This window comes from Cibotium barometz, chromosome 23, assembly GCF_041138505.1.
Source record: "Cibotium barometz isolate CiBa-2024 chromosome 23, ASM4113850v1, whole genome shotgun sequence".
NCBI classification, from domain to species: Eukaryota; Viridiplantae; Streptophyta; class Polypodiopsida; order Cyatheales; family Cibotiaceae; genus Cibotium; species Cibotium barometz.
In genome coordinates, this window is record NC_141068.1 from 35,755,325 (window position 1) to 35,775,055 (window position 19,731).

Below are 19,731 nucleotides of genomic sequence, written 5' to 3' on the forward strand. Positions count from 1 at the left end.
CTCCTCCCATTGCCTTCATCGGCAAACCTACACGCCTGTACCCGTCTACACCACTTCTTCGTGTGCTGTACCCACCTGCACTTCTTCTTCGTGTGTTGTACGTGCCTACTATACCTGTTGGTTGCACCTATTCCACCCGATGGCTGCACCTATTATAACCAGTGACTGCACATGTTGAACCAGAAGATTGTACCTGTTGTACCCGATTTGTTGCTGCTGTACTTGCTGTACCAGGACCTGTACTTGTTGTACCAAACTTGAACCTACTGTATCTCGTGGATTGTACATGCTGCTGCCCGTGTTGTACCTACTGCACTCATGGCTGTACCAAGTGGACCTGACTGCATGGTAAAAGGAATGCATCTCCATTGACTCCTGCTACAAGCTATACCAGGTGCCTTGTATTTCTTATTTGTGTAAAACTAAAATTTTATAAATTAAGTTCAAAGATTTCTTTAAGTTTTGTGCAGAGCACAAACAAAGCATGTTTATGCTAACCATACTCAGGAAACTTTCCTAGTTTAGTTTGTTTTTCCCTGAGTGGTAGTGCTAACCACGCCCTCAGAATTTTGAGAGCCAGTGAAGGTTAGAAACACTAGGGAGTCCGGGAGCAAAGCTTATCTGGGAGAACCAGGCAATGTTCCCTCCGCGGTGTATCCCTTTGCTTGTGCTAGTACGGGCGTGCCTGTTGGTGCACGGTCCTGGAAGACCAGTGAAAGGAGGTGTGCACCCAGTGAAGGTGGAAGTGTGCCTGTGAGACTGGGGACTTCTTCGACTGTCCAGACTTCATCGACAAGTACCCAATTGTTTGAGTTGTATTCACTCCATGTGAGGAGAAATCTTGCCTATTGGCCCGTGACACTTGTACATATAAATATTCCAAAAAATACAAATGTATTGAGGGGTGGAGCTGGCCCTTTCCGGCCCCAGTGTTGGTGTCAAGTGTTCTTGGTCATTTACAGTTTCAATGTTGTTAATAATTTCCATTGTTGGAATTAGTTAAGTGATCTAAAAATGTGTATTTTGTCTTCTGATTTGTAGGCCTCCTGCAGGGAGCAAACCTTATGGCCCTGCTCCCATGCCTCTGCTCCCATGCCTTCTTCCACCTGTCCAATGTCCAGGCAAGGGTTCCATCATGTGAAATAGAACTAGAAGGGCCAAATAGTTACACATGGGACCCCATACTGAGGCAGAGGCTCCTTTTGTGGGCAAACAAGTGCAAATGACCCCTATCATTGGAAAGTTGCACATACACATCCAAGGGTATCTTGATCATGAGAATTTCTTGGTTGCACCATTGCAGGGATGTGATGTATTGCTAGGAAAGCCGTGGCATCACCGCATTGAGCCACACGAGGAGTACAAGACCAACAAGATTACTTTTATGCATAGAGACCGCATGCATGTTATTGATGCTGGCCAAGAGGGAGACTCCATCCCAATTGGATCTCATGTTCAAATTAATAAAGCAATGAGAAAGAGTGTTTCTGCGTACTCAATCTTTGTTCGTGAAAAGGTTGAATGTAATGATGTATGCGTAGATACTCTCACAAGTGAAAGGCTAGAATTTTTTAATGCATACAAGGGTTGTTTTGTAGATGCATTACTAGGAGAGCTACCTCCCGAGAGACCCGAGGATCATCGCATTGATTTGGTGCTGGGTAGCTCCCTACCAAATAGACTTGCATACAGGGTAAGCGGAGCACCATAGTGGTTGAGTACTTTAGGTACGGTGCGGTATGGTACATATACGGTACGAGTACGTAAAGTTCACGTTTTTTAGTATGTATGTATGTAAATAAGAAATATCTAGCATCCATACAAAAATAGCATGAAAGACAATGGTGATACTGAAATGAAAACTAATCTATTAACTATTGAGCAATGACCACTGACTAAAATAGTTAAAAAACGGGCCAAATAAGTGTTGTATATTGAACCTCATATTTGGTACGAAGACCTTATCCGTACGAGGTATGGTACGTACGGAGTGGTACAGAAAGTACTGAAGGTACTCATCGGATGAGTACAAGTACGGAATGCAACTATGCGGAGCACAACAAGAGGAGATTATGAAACAAGTGAGAAAGCTTTTGGTCACGTGCATCCCACACTTCGATGCCACGTAGACGTATCTGAACAAGGTGCAGGACCTAGAGTGGAAACTAGTCCCATGTGAGCCTAGTCCAAGACAAGCCAGCCCAGGTTCCACTCTACGCGTCCAAGGTCAGGTGTGCATTGTCCTGCACATGAAGCAGTGCCAGTCCGTACTGTGAGTCTCCCTCTGAAATGATGTCAGATGATCTGCGTGTTGGGTTTATGACCGGACACTAGGCGTCTATAGAAGCATATGTAGGATGGGGTCCAACCCATAGGGCTACCTCAGAAGAGAGCCTTAGGCTCTTGCAGTGGGCATGGGGCAGGCTCTGTGCCACCCCAAGGGGCCAGGAAGGCCCCAGGCCTTCCTCACCAGCCCTAGCAGGGCTAGGCAGGCTGTCGGCCAGCTCAAGAAGACTAGGCCAAGCAGCCGACAGGCCTTTGGGCCAACCCAACCAAGCGGCCAGGCCTGGGTGCTGCCTAACACTCAGTCGGCCAGGGCCAGGAGGCTGCCCAGTAGCCATGCATGCGCAAATGGCCAACCAGGGTCATTTAATAGCATTTAATTGCAAAAAGACCAAGTCGTGGAGGGAGTTAAAAGGGTATAAATACCCAAGTTCGTCTCAAACGATTGCTGAATTTTGAGCATTGAAGTTCTCGATTCTTCCACCGAGCTTTTGCATATTACATTGGTATTAGAGCCTTCTTCAAGTGTGAAGATTCAGCCAAAAAACCAGAAAAAAAAGAAAGAAAAGAAAAATTTCTCGCTTGTGTGCTTGGTTTCTAGACTCCGGCGGACCACCCCTTTCAGTGTGACTCCTATTCCTAGAAGGATGGTTGGTTTTCAGCCTCCAGAAGTCTCCCACACGCATAGTGGGTGGTCAGATTGCTGTATCTTTATGCTATATTAGCGGACATGCAAATTTCACATTGTGAAGTTTTCGTCCAAGTTGCAGCCAGTTGATATTGTGTTAATTCTTAATTTCTTTCTATCTATAGTGGTGCATATGCCCTATCAACTACCTTTTTGTTGTAATAATTCTTTCTATTTGTTATGATCCCCATGGTGCTAGGCTTCATTATGGTTGAGTTTGCCCTGTATCTCCAGAGCTCTGACAAAAAACTCAGTACACAGACCTTTGTATGAATGTATGTTGTGTGTGCATGGGGTGTGTTTGTGTGGGAGCATATATTGATACCAAGTTCTACACCCACTATTGGGCACTGATCACGTTAGTGGGGATGTCATAGTATCTAGTCCATACTATGCATGATGGAGTTGATGGTTTATTTTCTTGTGGATGACTACCACGAGGTTATAAATTTCACTTTCTTATAAGGTTAATTTGGGCATGTTCCTAGATTCATCTAGGTATATCTTTATGTTGTATTAGTGGACATGCAAATTTCACATTGTGAAGTTTTCGTCCAAGTTGTAGCCAGTTGATATTGTGTTAATTCTTAATTTCTTTCTATCTTTAGTGGTGCATATGTCCTATCAACTACCTTTTTGTTGTAATAATTCTTTCTATTTGTTATGATTCCCTTGGTGCTAGGCTCCGTTATGGCTGAGTCTGCCATGTATCTCCAGAGCTGTGACAGAAACTCAGTACACATACCTTTGTATGAATGTATGCTGTGTGTGTGCATGGGGTGTGTGTGTGGGAGCATATATTGATACCAAGTTCTACACCCACTATTGGGCACTAATGACGTTAGTGGGGATGTCATAGTATCTAGTCCATACTATGCATGATGGAGTTGATGGTTTATTGTCTTGTGGATGACTACCATGAGGTTATAAATTGCACTTTCTTATAAGGTGAATTTGGGCATGTTCATCTAGGTATATCTTTATGTTGTATTAGCGGACATGCAAATTTATTAATTCTTTCTATCTTTAGTGGTACATATGCCCTATCAACTACCTTTTTGTTGTAATAATTCTTTCTATTTGTTATGATCCCCTTGGTGCTAGGCTTCATTATGGCTGAGTCTGCCCTGTATCTCCAGAGCTGTGACAGAAACTCAGTACAGAGACCTTTGTATGAATGAATGCTGTGTGTGTGTGCATGGGGGGTGTGTGTGTGCATGGGGGATGTGTGTGTGGGAGAATATATTGATACCAAGTTCTGCACCCATTATTGGACACTAATGTCGTTAGTGGGGATGTCATAGTATCTAGTCCATACTACGCATGATGGAGTTGATGGTTTATTGTCTTGTGGATGACTACTATGAGGTTATAAATTTCAGTTTCTTATAAGGTGAATTTGGGCATGTTCTTGGATTCATCTAGGTATATATATATAGATCACCTGTTACCATGGGTTTTACAGGACTTCATCATGATGCAGAGCATACTTTTTTGCAAGACATGCAAGAAATGTTACAAGTTGTGAAGGAATCTATTACAAGTGCTTAAGACTGAGATAGATTTTATTCTAACAGCCATTGTTCATCGAGAGAATTGTCTAAAGGAACGATGGTGTACTTGCAGGTCCCGAAAGATTTCGGGACTTTACAGACGGGCCGATCTCCGAAATTATTCCCTAGATACTGCGAACCGTTTCAGGCTAAACGTTGGATTGGTTTAGTTGCGATGGTGGGCTGGGGATGGACTAACGGGCGGGTAGCCATGTGTGGATGCTCGGGGACCGGCCAAGAGCCTATAAAAGGGTGGCCAGGGTCAGTCAATCAGTCAAAGTCTCACGAGGCTAAGCGAGAGCTCTGTGGTTAGGAGCTGGGATCTAGTGTAGGCGTACACCTGCTGCATGCAGCCTAGGCCGGTAGCAATCTCGAGGCCTGCGAGGGTAGCTCCGTGGTGGGTAGAGACTGGTTGGTACGTCTAGCTAGTTAGCTCAGCTCGTGGCTCGATGGGGATAGCCACGTGTTGTGGACTTTGCCCACGGTTGCCATGGTTGGGTGGTGAGTGAGGCCTGCACCCCCTTCACGGTTTATGGCTTTGTTTTGGCAGGTTTGGAGTCTTGTTGCAGGTTTGCCCTACGAGGTGACCCTGGGGGTTTTGACACTCCCTCCCTTTCCTTTTTAGTTTCCGGCTTGCGGGCTAGAATGTGCCCCCGATGTCAGTCCAGGCAAGCGCCACTAGCAACCCCTCCCCCAAATCCATCCACAGCTCCTCGTGAGGGCGGAGGGAGAAAATACCATCCTCAGGATCTAGTACACCAGGCCCTGGCTCTCAAGGATCAAGGGATTGCTGAGTGGCAGGCTGCCGGCCCGAGGTGGAACTGTCGCTAGGTCTCTAGGGTGGAGCGGTTGTTAGGCGTGTCAACCTTGCGGGCCATAGGAGGATACGGTTTTGTGAGAGCACCGTTTTGAGCATTTATCTCAGTGCCCCCCCGGATGGTGATGGGTCACCCCTTGTGTCATGTGCACAGTGTCTACCGTGTGCTATACGCATGCAAGACTAGTTTCGAGGCTTGGGGAAGCTTGGAACTAGGCAGGCTGATTGACGAGCTGAGTTAGGGAAATACTAACGGGCCAAGTGTGGACGCCCGATGATCAGCCAAGAGCCTATAAAAGGGTGGCCAAGGTTAGTTATTGTATGATAGAGAGTCTCGCGAGTTTGTGAGAGCTCTATGGTCTTGGAGCCTGGATCTAGTGCAGACGTGCACCTGCTTTGTGCAGCCGAGGCCGACAGCAGTCTCGAGGCCCGCGAGGGCAGCTTCGTGGCGGTATGGGACGTCGTGAGGAGGAGATTGGTCGGTACGTCAACCTAGTTAGCTCAGCTCGTGGCTCGGTGGGGACAGCCAAGACTGTGGGCTTGCCCACGGCTGTCATGGTTGGGAGGTGAGTCAGGCCTGCACCCCCTTGCTTGTTTGTTTGTTCGTTTGTTTGCACGAGTTCGAACCAAGATCGATCACGAGGGGATCCGTGGGGATTTGACAGTGGTATCAGAGCATACCTCGTGAACAAGCAAGTCGGTAGGTAGAGAAGAAGAGGTCGAAGAACAGGATGTGTTAAAAAACTTGCTGTTTTTTCTGTGCATGCTGCAGATTTCAGAAATAGTATGTATTTTTTCTTCATCAAAGACACCCATGTTGATGGGGGGAATGGTAGTCTAAGTAGGGTTGATTGCTTTGCAAAGAAGAGGCCTGTTTTGTTGTGCGGTCGCATAAACTGCAGGAAGAGAAATCATAAAAAAGCACGTTTGTTTTTTTTCGTTGAACAAGAGAGAGAGAGCGTTTCTGTGAACGATGCACTGGCGGCTGGCAGGTTGTGCGCTGGCGAATTTTGCAGGCGGTGGCTACCGGCGGCTGGAGGCGCCTAAGGCTAGGCGGCCAAGCAACCAGGCTAGGCTGGCGCCTAGGCTAGGCATGGCGGGCACCCAGGCCACGTGGCCTTGTGGCCAGGCTAGCGCAGCCAGCCCAGGCGCCGCCTAGGCCAAGTGGCAGGCGCCCAGCCCAGTCCACGCACGGCAGGCGCCCAGGGCTACGTTGCTACAGGCCCACGTGCAGGTTGGCGCAAAGAAGCGCAGGCTACACACAGGCGACGGCAGCACCATAGGTGTCGACAGCATCCGCCGGAGGAAAAGCATGCGCCGGCGGCTCACCGATGGGAAAATCCAGGGGGAAAGAAAAAAAAAAACTAGGAAAGCTTACGTTTTTTTTTAGCTTTCGTGTTTTTTTTGGAGTTTAATTTTTTTTTAAAGTTTTAAAAGACCCCCCCTCCAAAGTTTCAAAGGTGTTTTATTTTTTTTAAGAACCTAGAATATATATATATATATATATATATATTTATTCAAAAAAAAAAACACAAAAGCAAAGCAAAAGCCAAGCATAGCTTTTGGGGGCTTTCAGTTTTTTTGGGAAACCTTTATAAACCCCCTCAAGTGGGCTTCTTGCCACACATCTCTCATGTTCTCAAGTTTTCAAGCTCTCAAGCTCTCAAGTTCGCTCGCACTTTTGTTGTGCAAAGATCGAATTTTCTCTCCACGTACCCTCTTCACGATGTCGACCCAAGAATCAGAGTTGGAGCCCCTCGTGGAACGCGAAGGCTTGCCGGCTACGGAAGGTACCGATGCCGATCTTTTTGACGATTTTGTGTCAAAATCAGATTTCCAAGAGTGCAAAGTAGCTCTCGAAGCTTCTTTAACGGAACGTCAGGCACAAATCGCAGCCCAGATGCAAGCTTTGCAGAACTCCATCGCTCTATTGACCACTACCCTCTCTACTTTCTCGGGTATGGATACCTTGGCTTCAGCTTTAGGCCCCAATATTACTCCGGAACAGTGCGGGGACGAGCAAAGCAGCGAACCAAGGAGATCGTGGACACTTGGCTACATAAGTGGCAAGTTCACTTTCAGTTTCATCCATATGATGATGGAAAGAAGATCCAATTAGCAGCAGGTTTCTTGTCCGGCAAAGCTTTGCTTTGGTGGAAGGAACTCAACCCTAAGCCAACGACTTGGGCACAATTTGAAGATATCTTCAAGAAAGAATTCCTCAAGAAAGAGGATGATTACGATATTGTTGCCTGGTTTTCAGCTTTGACCATGACCTTGCAGCACCTCACTTATGAGGTCTACCTCCAGAAGTTTCGTGACTTGCAGATGAAAGCTACAAAGATGGATCCCACTACTCTTTTGGGGTTTTTCGTAGCTGGTTTACCCAACTCGTACCGATTACAGGTTAAAAATAACAAATGTAAAACATTGGACGAGGCCATCCATTCAGCTCGTATCTATGATGATACAATGGTCTCTTCCAAGTCAAAACCCGTTACCGAGCAGGGAAACAAGCATAAAAGAAAGTTCTCCGCACCTATGGCTAACACGACTGAAGGCAAGTCTTCGGACCAACCTTCGAAGAATTCAAGTTCGACACCAGCGAAGAAGAAACGACTCCTTAGGGCTTTAAAGCTCAAGAAGGAAGGATGTTGTTTTATCCGCGAAGAAAAAGGACACATGCGTAATGAGTGTCCGAAGCAAAAGGATACCAAGTCAAACGCAGGACCAAAGCCAAAGGCAGCTAACCAGTTGTCTTTGACAGGTACGTCAATTACTGTACTTTCTCGCCCTAGTACTTGTTCTGATTGTCTGTTCAATTCTAAGGTATTTGGCTTGCATGATCTTCTCCGAGTTTATGGAGAAGTGAATGGCCATAAAATTCACATTCTTTTAGACCCTGGCAGTTCGCATAATTTTGTTAACTACAAACTTGTGCAGAAATTGAGTCTTGATACGACACTCAGCGACCATACCTATGAGGTACGTCTACCTGCGGGAAGGCAAGTTTGGGATCGCAAGGTGGAGATGCTTCCAATCCAGATTCAGGACTACAAAGATACTCTGGAATGCTATGTTATGCATCTGGAAAATGTAGACTTGTTATTAGGGATTGAGTGGTTTAAGACTCTTGAAGTCCAGATAGATTGGTCTAGTCATATTTTTTCTTTTCAGCATAGGGACACCAAGTATAGTATTTTAGGTGATTGTATTCATCCCTCTTAGGGATCTCTTGTAAATACAATTGATTTTGGAAATATAATGGATTCTTCTTTGTATACCGCTTTCCATTGTGTATTGATTCCACTTTCTTCTTTTCTCATCCCTTCGTTGGATGTAAATGAATTAAGTGTGCTTGCAAGCAAAGAATTACAGAAGATACTTGATTCATTTCAAGATGTATTTCCTAAGGAATTGCCATCGGGTTTACCACCTGAATGGGCAGTAGATCATCGTATTGACTTGATCCCTGGTGCTCATCCTGTCAGTATTCCACCTTACAGGATGAGCCAAGCTGAGGAAGATGAGTTGGCTAAACAACTCGAAGATTATTTGAGGATGAGTCAGATCCGTCCAAGTAAATCACCTTGGGGTGCACCTGTGTTGCTTAGGAGAAAGAAGGACAATACTTGGAGAATGTGTATAGATTACAAGAGATTGAACAAGCTGACCATTAAGAACCGTTATCCTCTCCCTAGATCAGATGACCTGATTGACCGGTTAGCAGGAGCGAAATATTTCACGAAGATAGATTTACGTACTGGCTATCACCAGATACATATTCATGAAAGGCATGTCGAAAGAATTGCCTTTCAGACTAGGTATGGCCATTACGAGTTTCTCGTATTACCTTTTGGGTTAACCAATGCTCCAGCCACTTTCCAGCAAATGATGAACGATCTTTTTCGTGAACATTTGGGAAAATTTATGGTGGTGTTCCTGGATGATATTTTGATATATAGCCGTACTCTTGAGGATCATGTCAGACACCTCATGATTGTCTTATCTATTTTAAGACAGAATCGACTATATGCTAAATTAAGTAAATGTGAGTTCTTTATGACCGACATCATTTACTTGGGACACAAGATTACTAGAGATGGATTGAGCATTGACTATGACCGAGTTCAGAAGGTTTTGGACTGGCCTATACCACGAACAGTGAAACAACTTCGTTCTTTTCTCGGTTTTGTTGTTTTTCTTCGGAAATCTGTACGGGAGTACTCTCAGCTCACACTACCAATGACCGACTTATTGAAAGGTCGTGGACGTAAGTCAAATCAGCCTATCACTTGGAATAACGATTTGGATATGGCCTTCAGACTTTTGAAAGATAAAGTCAAGGAAGCACCTATCTTAGCATTACCTGATCCTAGTCGGCCTTGTTCTTGAAACTGATGCCAGTGACTATGCTATCGGGGCTGCTTTATTTCAAGATGGTAGACCGGTTGCTTTTGAAAGTAAAAAGCTAAACGACACTCAATCTCGTTGGCCAACCCTTGAGAAGGAGCTTTATGCTGTGATTCATGCTCTCAAGGTTTGGAGACATTATTTATATGGCTCCAAGTTTGTGGTATTGACTGATCATCAGTCAATCAAGTATGTGTGTGATGCGGATGATTTGAGAGGAAGGAAAGCTCGTTGGACAGAGTTAATGCAAGATTTTGATTTTGAGATCCGTTATCGGAAAGGGTCCATGAATAGTATTGCAGATGCGCTTAGTCGGATTAGAGAGGTGAATACTTTGTTGTTTACCGAGATTTCTACTGACTTATTTCAGTCATTGAGAGGTCTTTGCAGGACTGATAGTTATTTTGGTCCATTTTGGCAGAAGATCCAGGACGGGAGCTCATTGATTGACCAAGACTCGATGACTGAGCAGTCTACTATTCAGGTTGCAGGAGGCCAGTGGATGATTCGGAATGGTTTACTATTCCGTAATGGCAAAATTTGTGTACCACAGATCCCGGACATTAGGTCCAAGATTCTTAAGGAGTGTCACGACGCCTCTTCTGCTGGACACCCTGGGGTACACAGGACACTATCATTAGTGAAACACACTTTTTATTGGCCAAAGATGAAAGGGTATGTAGAAGATTATGTTCTCAAGTGTCAAATTTGTCAGGCAAATAAAGCTGAACGCTTTAGACAGGCTGGGTTGTTGCATCCTTTGCAAATCCCAGGTAATAAATGGGAAAGTATTTCCATGGATTTTATTACCGGATTGCCAAGAACACATCAAGGCCACGATTCTATTTGGGTTGTCGTAGATCGCTTGACAAAAATGGCTAGATTTTTACCGACCCGGAAGACTATTACAGCTACGAAATTAGCTCGGCAGTTTAGCGAGCAATTGTTTAGACTGTACGGGTTACTGTAGGACATAGTCAGTGATAGGGACTCTAAGTTTACGAGTGATTTTTGGAAACTTGTTTTTGAGAAGTTGGAAACAACTTTGAATTTGAGTTCCTCTGATCATCCTCAATCTGATGGCCAGATTGAAAGAGTGAATCAGATTTTGGAGGGTATGCTTCGAGCATATGTATCCAAAAGACAGAGTTCATGGGAGGATTATCTTCCTATGTTAGAATTTGCATATAACAGTACTAAGCATACGAGTACAGGTTTTAGTCCTTTCATGCTTATGTATGATTTTCAACCTAGATCACCTGTTACAGTAGGATTCTCAGGACTTCAGCATGATGCAGCACGTAATTTTTTGCAAGATATGTAGGAAATGTTACAAGTTGCGAAGGAATCTATTAGAAGTGCTCAAGAGCGGGACAGGTTTTATTCTAATAGACATCGTTCACCCAGAGAGTTCTTTGAAGGAACGATGGTGTATTTGCGAGTTCCGAAAGATTTCGAGACTTTACGGACAGGTAGATCTCCGAAATTATCCCCTAGATACTGTGGACCATTTCGTGTTACACGACGGATTGGTTCAGGTGCATATGAATTGGATTTGCCTTCTCATGTGAAAGTTCATCCTGTATTTCATGTCAGTAGACTTAAGGAAGTACTGGGTGGAGCAGATCAGTTAGTTACTCCTCAAGAAATCATAGATGTCCAGGACATGACATTTGTTCCGCACGAACCTGAAAAGATTCTTGGATTTCGTGAACGAAGATTGCGTAATACGCTTATCACGGAATACAAGATCAAGTGGAAGGATCGTGTACCCTGGCTTTTTAGTGAGCTCAGGAGTGAGCTCTTAGAGGAAGGGAAGTATGTCATGTGCACAGTGTGTATCTACCGTGTGCTATACGCATGCAAGACTAGTTTCGAGGCTAAGGGAAGCTTGGAACTAGGCAGGCTGATTGACGAGCTGAGTTAGGGGAATACTAACGGGCGGGCACCCAAGTATGGATGGGCGGGCGGCCAAGTGTGGACGCCCGATGACCGGCCAAGAGCCTATAAAAGGGTGGCCAAGGTTAGTTATTGTATGATAGAGAGTCTCGCGAGTTTGTGAGAGCTCTATGGTCTTGGAGCCTGGATCTAGTGTGCAGACGTGCACCTGCTTTGTGCAGCCGAGGCCGACAGCAGTCTCGAGGCCCGCGAGGGCAGCTTCGTGGCGGTATGGGACGTCGCGAGGAGGAGATTGGTCGGTACGTCAACCTAGTTAGCTCAGCTCGTGGCTCGGTGGGGACAGCCAAGACTGTGGGCTTGCCCACGGCTGTCATGGTTGGGAGGTGAGTCAGGCCTGCACCCCCTTGCTTGTTTGTTTGTTCGTTTGTTTGCAGGATTCGAGTTCGAACCAAGATCGATCACGAGGGGATCCGTGGGGATTCGACACCTTGCCACACGATACTTGGGTTCAAGTGATCATCTCTACGTCCAGGGAAATGTCCACGTTGGTGACACCCTACCATGATTCTCGTTGGTGCTGATTTAAGTTATTACAATATGGGCATGTTGACTTTAGTTTGACCTATTTCACTAGAAATGTCCACATGCATGTGGTGAAGTGATGCACACGACAGGTCTTGAGCTTGATGTTAAGATGACTCAATGCATGGTGATAATACATTGGAACCTCTACACATCAAAAGACGAAATATCATGCATGCATTTTTGTGATATATTAAGATTGTTTATAATATCGATGTATAATATACTTTGTAATAATAACATCACTTTTGGTGCAACTTGTGGAAAATAAACCCTTGGACTTTGGTGCATTGCGGCTGCCTCTTTTTGGTGTGTGTATGAAGGTAGGGACAAAGGTGAGTTTTCTTTTGACCTCTGCAAACGTGTGCTTTGATATGTGGTTTCAAATTCTCAGCTTGATGTATTTTCAAATTGGATGTGTGAAGAATTGAGATGATCGTACTGACCATTTTTCTATTAGGTATAATGCTACTATTGAAGATATCACTGCTCTTGGTTATCTGGTGGCTTATGAGGGATGGGGCAACAAAGAGGAGGTGAGTGTGCTTCTGTAGTCTAATCTTACATTTCTTTTCAGTCTTTGAGCACTCAGCAAACACGTGAGACTAGAATGTGGTTGAAACTACCATCGAATATGATTAAGGATTAGACTTGACCTTGATTCAAACATGTCCCATGCAGTGAAGCTTCAACCCCCGTTTAACCACTATCTTCGGGGCTGTAACTTGGCTGTGAACATGGGGTTTGTACCCTTCCTCTTCCTTGATTTTACTTTTTATAGCACTTATTGTCTTGTTGGAGTTGGCTCTCATTGTCTGTGCCCTAAAGCTTGCCATCCTTCAAACATCTAGTGTGTGCTTGGCTTCTTTCTTTGAGGCGTTATTCTCAGGCCCAAAACAGTGTCTCTGCTTGTTGACACCTTGCAGTTACAGTTGCATCTGTCACAGGGTGTCTATCTGGAACATTCAAGTTTTGGGCTAACTTAAGTGCTACATTCTGCTAGATACTTTCATTGAGATAATGCAACAATGTGGCTCTCTTATTTGCTTCATCATGCGGGTGTACTAGCATCCACACTCTCCTTCTCACAATCAGCTTTCAAAGTTTGTGAAGCTTGTTCAGGCATAGTAACAGGAAACAGCCATTTCCTCGTAAAAATTGGGGAAACTGTTTCTCTGGAGTCTGTTATGATTCATGGTGCTAGGATGGAGCAATGTGAAAAGAGAGGGATGAAGGATCAAGCCATGACTATGATGGATGGAGGATAGCCATGGTGAATGCATGTGGAGAGAGGGAGAGTGTAAGGTCTCCACAGACTTAGAACCGAAACCCTAATGAGGTTTCATAGACCCGACATCATATGCATCGCATGACGGTGATAGATTGTGGCTAGTGACTCACCACCGAACGATAGGTTTAGTGCCTTGAACCACCCTTGAACCTGAGGTCTAATTGCTGCAAGCTTGCTTGGTATCGATGACCCCAACCTAGCATCCCATACCACTAGGTCGAACCACCCACCTTGGAGCTCCATGGGCACGAGATCTTGCACACTTCCTTGGTAGTGCCAGGCCATCGTGTGACTACTTGACCTCTTGTGTTTAATAAGTGACCCAAAGGTCTGGGTCACTTATAAGTAATATTCCTACTATTATTGGCCCTTGCTTTATTTATTAGCTTTCTTGCTGTATTTATAAGCTTTTAGCCATTATTAGGCCTAGACTATTAATTATAGCTTTTAGCCAATCTAGACCTCATCTTGCTAGTACCCTTAGTCTACTTGTGAATCCTCCAGGTCTCCATGCCCTAGCTAAGTCCTTAACCCCAATCTTGGTTTAACCCTAACCCTAATCCTCGGTTCGCACACGTCCCTAGCCCTAATTCTAGGCGTGTAACATAACTTTTCTCCTCCTATTCTATAATTCACGTCCTCGTAAATGCATAAGGAGACAAGCCTATGTAAGCAAATCCTTGGATTCGAACATCCGTCCATAGCATCTACTACTCAAGTCTACTGCTCTTACCTAGGCTAGTCTCTTTTAGATCCTCAATCCAAGAGATGAATCCCAATCCCGTCCAACCAACGGTCCATCGGGAATGTGGGGAGTGTAGGGATCTTCACATGCCTCTCGGCCATCTCTAACAAATTTGCCATTGCGGGGATGTCCTCTGAAAAAAGGGTGGGTGGGTGGGAACAAAGAAGAACTTACACCTGTAAGTGGCTGTCTAGCAAATCAGCCCGCCGTTCTCTTGCTTCTCCTCTTCCCGAACAGTCCCGTACAGTCCACCAATTAGCAACACAACAGTCCCCCTCTTGCTCACACAAATCCCAAGAACTATCAAGAGCCTATGGCTCTGATACCACGTCAGAATACGCAAGCAGTAGAGATGATGACCAAATCTGGGAACACACGAGCAAACGCAATGCAGAAAAATAGCAAGAGAGAGAGAGAGAGATAGAGGCGTATAACTCTACTCTATATACGCAAAGAAGATCCCGAATACAAGATACCAATGGCAAGAGGCTATGGGGCCATTTTATATGGCCCCAAGCATGCAGTCCGCCTGCATCAGGGACAGCCGACAGGACACCAAAAGATCCCACGACCTGCACACAGCAGTCGGCCTGCATAAAAAGGTCCACGACCTATCCAGACCAGTCGGCCAGCTCCAAAATGTGAACACAAGCATACTGATGCAGTCGGCCAGCAATTGGATCGTCCTGCCATCACAGGGCAGCCTCCCAAGCCAAGAAAAAAAAGGAAAAAATGGGAGAAAAATACGGAGAGTGGGGAAAAATGAGAAAACACCTAATACGGGTGGGCACACCCACAACAGAGGCCCTGGTTCTCAGTAAAGAGACAGGAGATGACTTCTAACATAATGCACAAACAAGTCCTAGTGCCACGTACTTCCACTACAATATTTCGTCTAAGAATGAATAGATATTGTATTTTCACACATAACTAGTAGATACTCACGTCTTAGGGCAAGCATAAAACTCCCTGTCAACTTCTGTGTATGTCGCATGTCCTCGAACGCCTGGACACATCATACGGCTATCAGCCAATTTCACCCCACCAAATTGGGATGCACTAAAGGTTACCAAAAGTCCACGCAATCCCATTACTAGAGATCCTAAAGGACAATGGTTCTAACATATTCCACCTCTAACATGTCCATGTGTTACACCCCATCGAACAAGTAGAAAATCCATATGACTCCAAAGTCCTAGAATCAAAATAACCCCGTGGAACTGCGTCCACCTTGGAGTATCAAATGGTCAACTAGTCTAGACATACAGTCTAAAATTGAGAAGTTCCAAACTTTCATCTGAAACTACACTTGTGAATGTCCTTGGGCACCGTCTCATGAACAATACACACGTCACACTTACTATGTAAAAGCCACATTGCACATAACAATTGAATGATACATCATTGCACAAGATAATCTGCAAAAGAGACAAGCACTGCACAATACACCATCACCGTGCCCTTGAACAGGCTGACCCCTCCCCCCCTCAATACTGAAGTATATTATCGGAGTATTTAAATCTGTACAGTGTTGTTCCAAGGGCTTGCTTGCGAGATAATCGAATGCAATGCAAGTATGAAGAAAAGTTACCCAAACAAAAGTTTGTCGGAGTAGAATGTTGACTGACTTGACTACTAATCTCTTACACCTGGACACAAGAGAGGGTAGATAACCACAGAGAGATCCAACGCTTGAGCTAAGACTGAAATATTGAATGTATTAAATGAATGTTGAATGAAATATGAAGGCACAATGGCCATGCTTATATACATCTCATATAGAGCAGTCAGCCAGTAGCACTGGAGGACAAATGTCCACGACCGATAAAAATGCCTAAAATAAGCTTTACAAATAGTGGAAAAATATGGGAGAAATCCCTAAAAATATTAGATAAATATTTGGATAAGAAGGGGATAAATGGAGTAAAAGAGAGCTGGAGATGACATGTCCAACAGTTTCTCTGCCCGAGTGGGATGATAAGCTGCTGGGACACTTGAAAAAATAACAATCCAATTGGGTTACATCAGTGTGCGGGACAATGCACTGATTGTTTATTCTAATACCTAATGTGGTGGGTACTGGTAATTCATTCATGGACTAGGGCTCACAAAATACCAAAAGATGTTGTAACTGTGCACACTTTGTACAAGTATGGCCATGTGCAACCACCCTAGTGCAACGGATGCATGTGATAAAAGCTTGGGCTAAAGGAAACTACACCCAAGTAAGTAGAGTCAACTAATTCCACAGTTTCTCCTTCAAGATAAGGACTTTGGTCTTACCAAGGTGGGGAATTTTCTGATTGCAAACTGCCTGAAGAGCATTCAAGTGGTTGTGCAACTATTGAAGTGGAAATTAATTGCCATCTGCTTATAATAAGCGTAGTCACAAGAAACGGCCGTTTCTAGCCAAAAGTTGCGGAAACTCTGTATCTGGGGAGGAGCTGTTTCCGTTTCCTGGTTTCTTTATCTCACCTGAGAATTTTCCTACAACTTTCCCCTTGTAAGATTTGATTTTCCCCAATTTTCCTTGTTATCTCTATTAGATCATGATCTATCTCAAGTTTCTTCTCTATTTCTTTATCATTTGTATTCACAATAATGTTAAAGACGTGCCATTTCCTAGCCGTTTCCAGGTTCTCGTTTCCATTGCTGTTTCCATTGCATGCGACTATGATAAAAAGTGTGCATGTCGATATGGTAGGATATGTCCACCTAAATAGAGATTTATCTTTATGCATACAACCATGCAGGTGAAGCACACAGGTGAGCACACTCACAGAGAGGGTAGCTGGTTGAGCACATGCATATAGCTAATAACCTCGTCTTCCTCTTTAAGAGGAGTCGTTGTGAGATTTCCCATTGATTGTTTAAGCTGTGTGTGTTACCAAGCAAGACAGTGAAGAGATAGATGTTGACAATGTGAGAGAGGGGGATCTGGGCCATGAAGAGGTGAATCCTTTTTTCAATGCTGAGAAGGAAGCTCAATGCTTTTTTTTTTTTCCGTTGGGATCAAGCAGATACATGTTGACAATGTGAGAGAGAGGGATCTAGGCCATGAAGAGGTGAATGCTTTTTTCAATGCTGAGAAGGAAGCTGAGGCCACTCGATTGGCACTGAAGCGTAAAATTGCTGAGAGTGCCGATGGGGACATTGTGCCAAAAGGTTTACCGCTTAAATTGCAGATAAAGCCAGATGATCCGGAAGATGTGGTATGGAAGCAAACAATTTTTTCATAAGCCTTTTTAAGTTAAGGTCGTTTGATTAATGCTGTGCTGTCATTTTATGGGCTCCTTCAGAAAGCTGCAAAGAGGAAGAAAATCCATGCATTCAAGTCACGGATGAGGTTGGAGAAGATGGAGTTTGCGCAAAATAAGCGGCAGAATGCGTGGCAACAGTTCCAATCCTCCAAGGGCAAGTCTAGAAAGGTGAGCAAAGAAATATATCTTTCCATTCATACATACATGCATACATGGATGTGGTGTGTGTGCGCGCGCGTGTGCATGTGTGCACGTGTGTTTATGCCCCCCACACCCCCTCGACCCGCCCATCCCCACACACAAATGAAACAGGATGATGGAACTCTCTGTTAGCACTTGGCAATTTTGCGTGAGTGCTTGATTGGAAATGATCCAGCCTTACTGTGGTGACTACAGGTCGGGTATTTTACTGGCGGCAAGCATGAGAGTATATTCAAGTCTCCAGATGATCCGAAAGGCAAGGTGGGCGTCACTGGCAGTGGAAAAGGTATCACTGAATTTCAGAAACGGGAGAAGCATCTGCACCTGAAAGTGGGCAATGAAGATGGTGAAGGGGAGGCAATACTACCTTAGAAATCAAGAACACAGCATCTACAGATGACAAGACTGCAGCATATAATGCTTCTTGCTTGAAGGTATGTTGGGCCTTCAGGACAAGGCAATGTACTTTTATGTGCACTTAAGGGGTGCTTGTACAAGTGAAGGTCGGGAAGTCGAAAGGTATTAGTACATCAAAGCAGGGAGAATTATCTGTATTTTGCAAGGTGTTAGGCGCTAGTTTGTACTCATTAAAACTTGCAGGCTTGCTTGCCTGAAATGCCATAAATGCTGTGGTTGGCTGCTCAACTTGTACACCTACTGATCTTTAATGTTTCATTTCACAGTAGGTCACTGGATATTGCGATAGATGATTTTCAGCTGGTTTCAACAGGCATTGAAGGCCATTGCTGGGTCTTCTTTTGAGGCTTTTAATTCTTCCATTGGATTATAAGAAATTGAGCATTCTCCAGTGTCGGTTGATAGTAGTAATAGGAATGGCCACAAATTTGTAACATTTGTAGTTAGGATAATGCTGTCCTGCAATCATCTTTAGAGCAACTGCTAGTTTTGCACAGTGCATTATGGTACGAGTAGTTTTTTGTAGTTCTAATGTATGGATAAATGGCAACATGGTTGACAACGGATGTGGAGAGTGCCTGTTATCATTTGTACCCATGGATGAATTGTGTAATACAAGCGTTTCATAGAATTTAAAAAACAGTACCTTTTTTATGTAGCCATGCATTTTTACCTTCAAAGTTTTGATTTATTCTTGTGTAAAAAGAGGTAAAGGATTAGAGGGGGCATCCTCCCTTTTAAAGAGCTTGCACTTAGCTCTCCAACAACTATGTTCATATACAAGATATAGTAATATATGAAAATTTTCATCTTTTTTATTTGTTGCAGTCTAGTGTTATGCTAGCTCCAACAACTTTGCCACTGTAGCATAACAAGTAAGCAATTTGAAATTTTCCTTCATTCATTTGTGCACTTGTACTATACTCCCTTCCCTGTTCGTCTCTACCACCAAAAAGTACTCTTATGAGCCTATCTTGTTTACTGTGTGTAGATATGCTGCAAGAGAATTTGAGAGGGTCAGAATATGTGGGCAGTCAACACAGTCTCTCTTTCTGCTTTTTGTGTATCTATGTTTTTTGTGAGTAGGGGTTTTTGTATTTTTAGAGTTTTTTATCTTTTTCTTTGATTTTTTCATATGAACAATGCAGTGCCATCTCAACAGGTTGAGTTTTTCTTGCTCTCTTTGTGCCACCATGCCACGAGATCAAAAAGCTGAAAGCAATGGCTTCTCATGTGATTTGCAAGATGCGTTATTCATACGTGTTGACAAAGTAGAGGCAGATCGTAGCCTTGTGAGAAGAGGATGGGAAGTTGCAGAAACAAGGGATTGAAACGGCTAACACACTATTCAAGCCTTTAAGCTACTAATATCTAAGACAAAGATGCGGAGGAGGGTGCAGGAATTGGAGAAGCTCTGGGATAGGAGTACAGCTCTCCATTAGGAAATGCAAAATATTCAGGAGGTTAACACCAAAGGTGAGGTCTCTGATTGGCTGAAGGTTGTCACGAGGCAGAAACACTTGCAAAAATTTGATTATGGTAGGTGCTTTGGGTGAAGAGAAGAGACAAAGTAGAGCACTTA

General features: G+C 44.1%; 1 protein-coding gene across 2 annotated transcripts in view; it reads left to right on the forward strand.

Annotated features, from left to right (window-relative positions):
• Positions 1-18,803, forward strand: part of LOC147625894 (uncharacterized) — a 30,719-nt gene extending 11,916 nt beyond the window's left edge. Inside the window, exons 5-9 of one of the 2 annotated variants that reach the window (XM_086817438.1) lie at positions 12,696-12,771; positions 17,292-17,483; positions 17,571-17,699; positions 17,928-18,166; positions 18,416-18,803. In XM_086817438.1, coding sequence (XP_086673564.1) covers positions 12,696-12,771; positions 17,292-17,483; positions 17,571-17,699; positions 17,928-18,104 — 574 coding nt within the window. In that variant the 3' untranslated portion in view covers positions 18,105-18,166; positions 18,416-18,803. The remainder of the gene's footprint in view (positions 1-12,695; positions 12,772-17,291; positions 17,484-17,570; positions 17,700-17,927; positions 18,167-18,415) is intronic. The other variant, XM_086817440.1, reaches the window with a different exon arrangement.
• Positions 18,804-19,731: the final 928 nt, after the last annotated feature.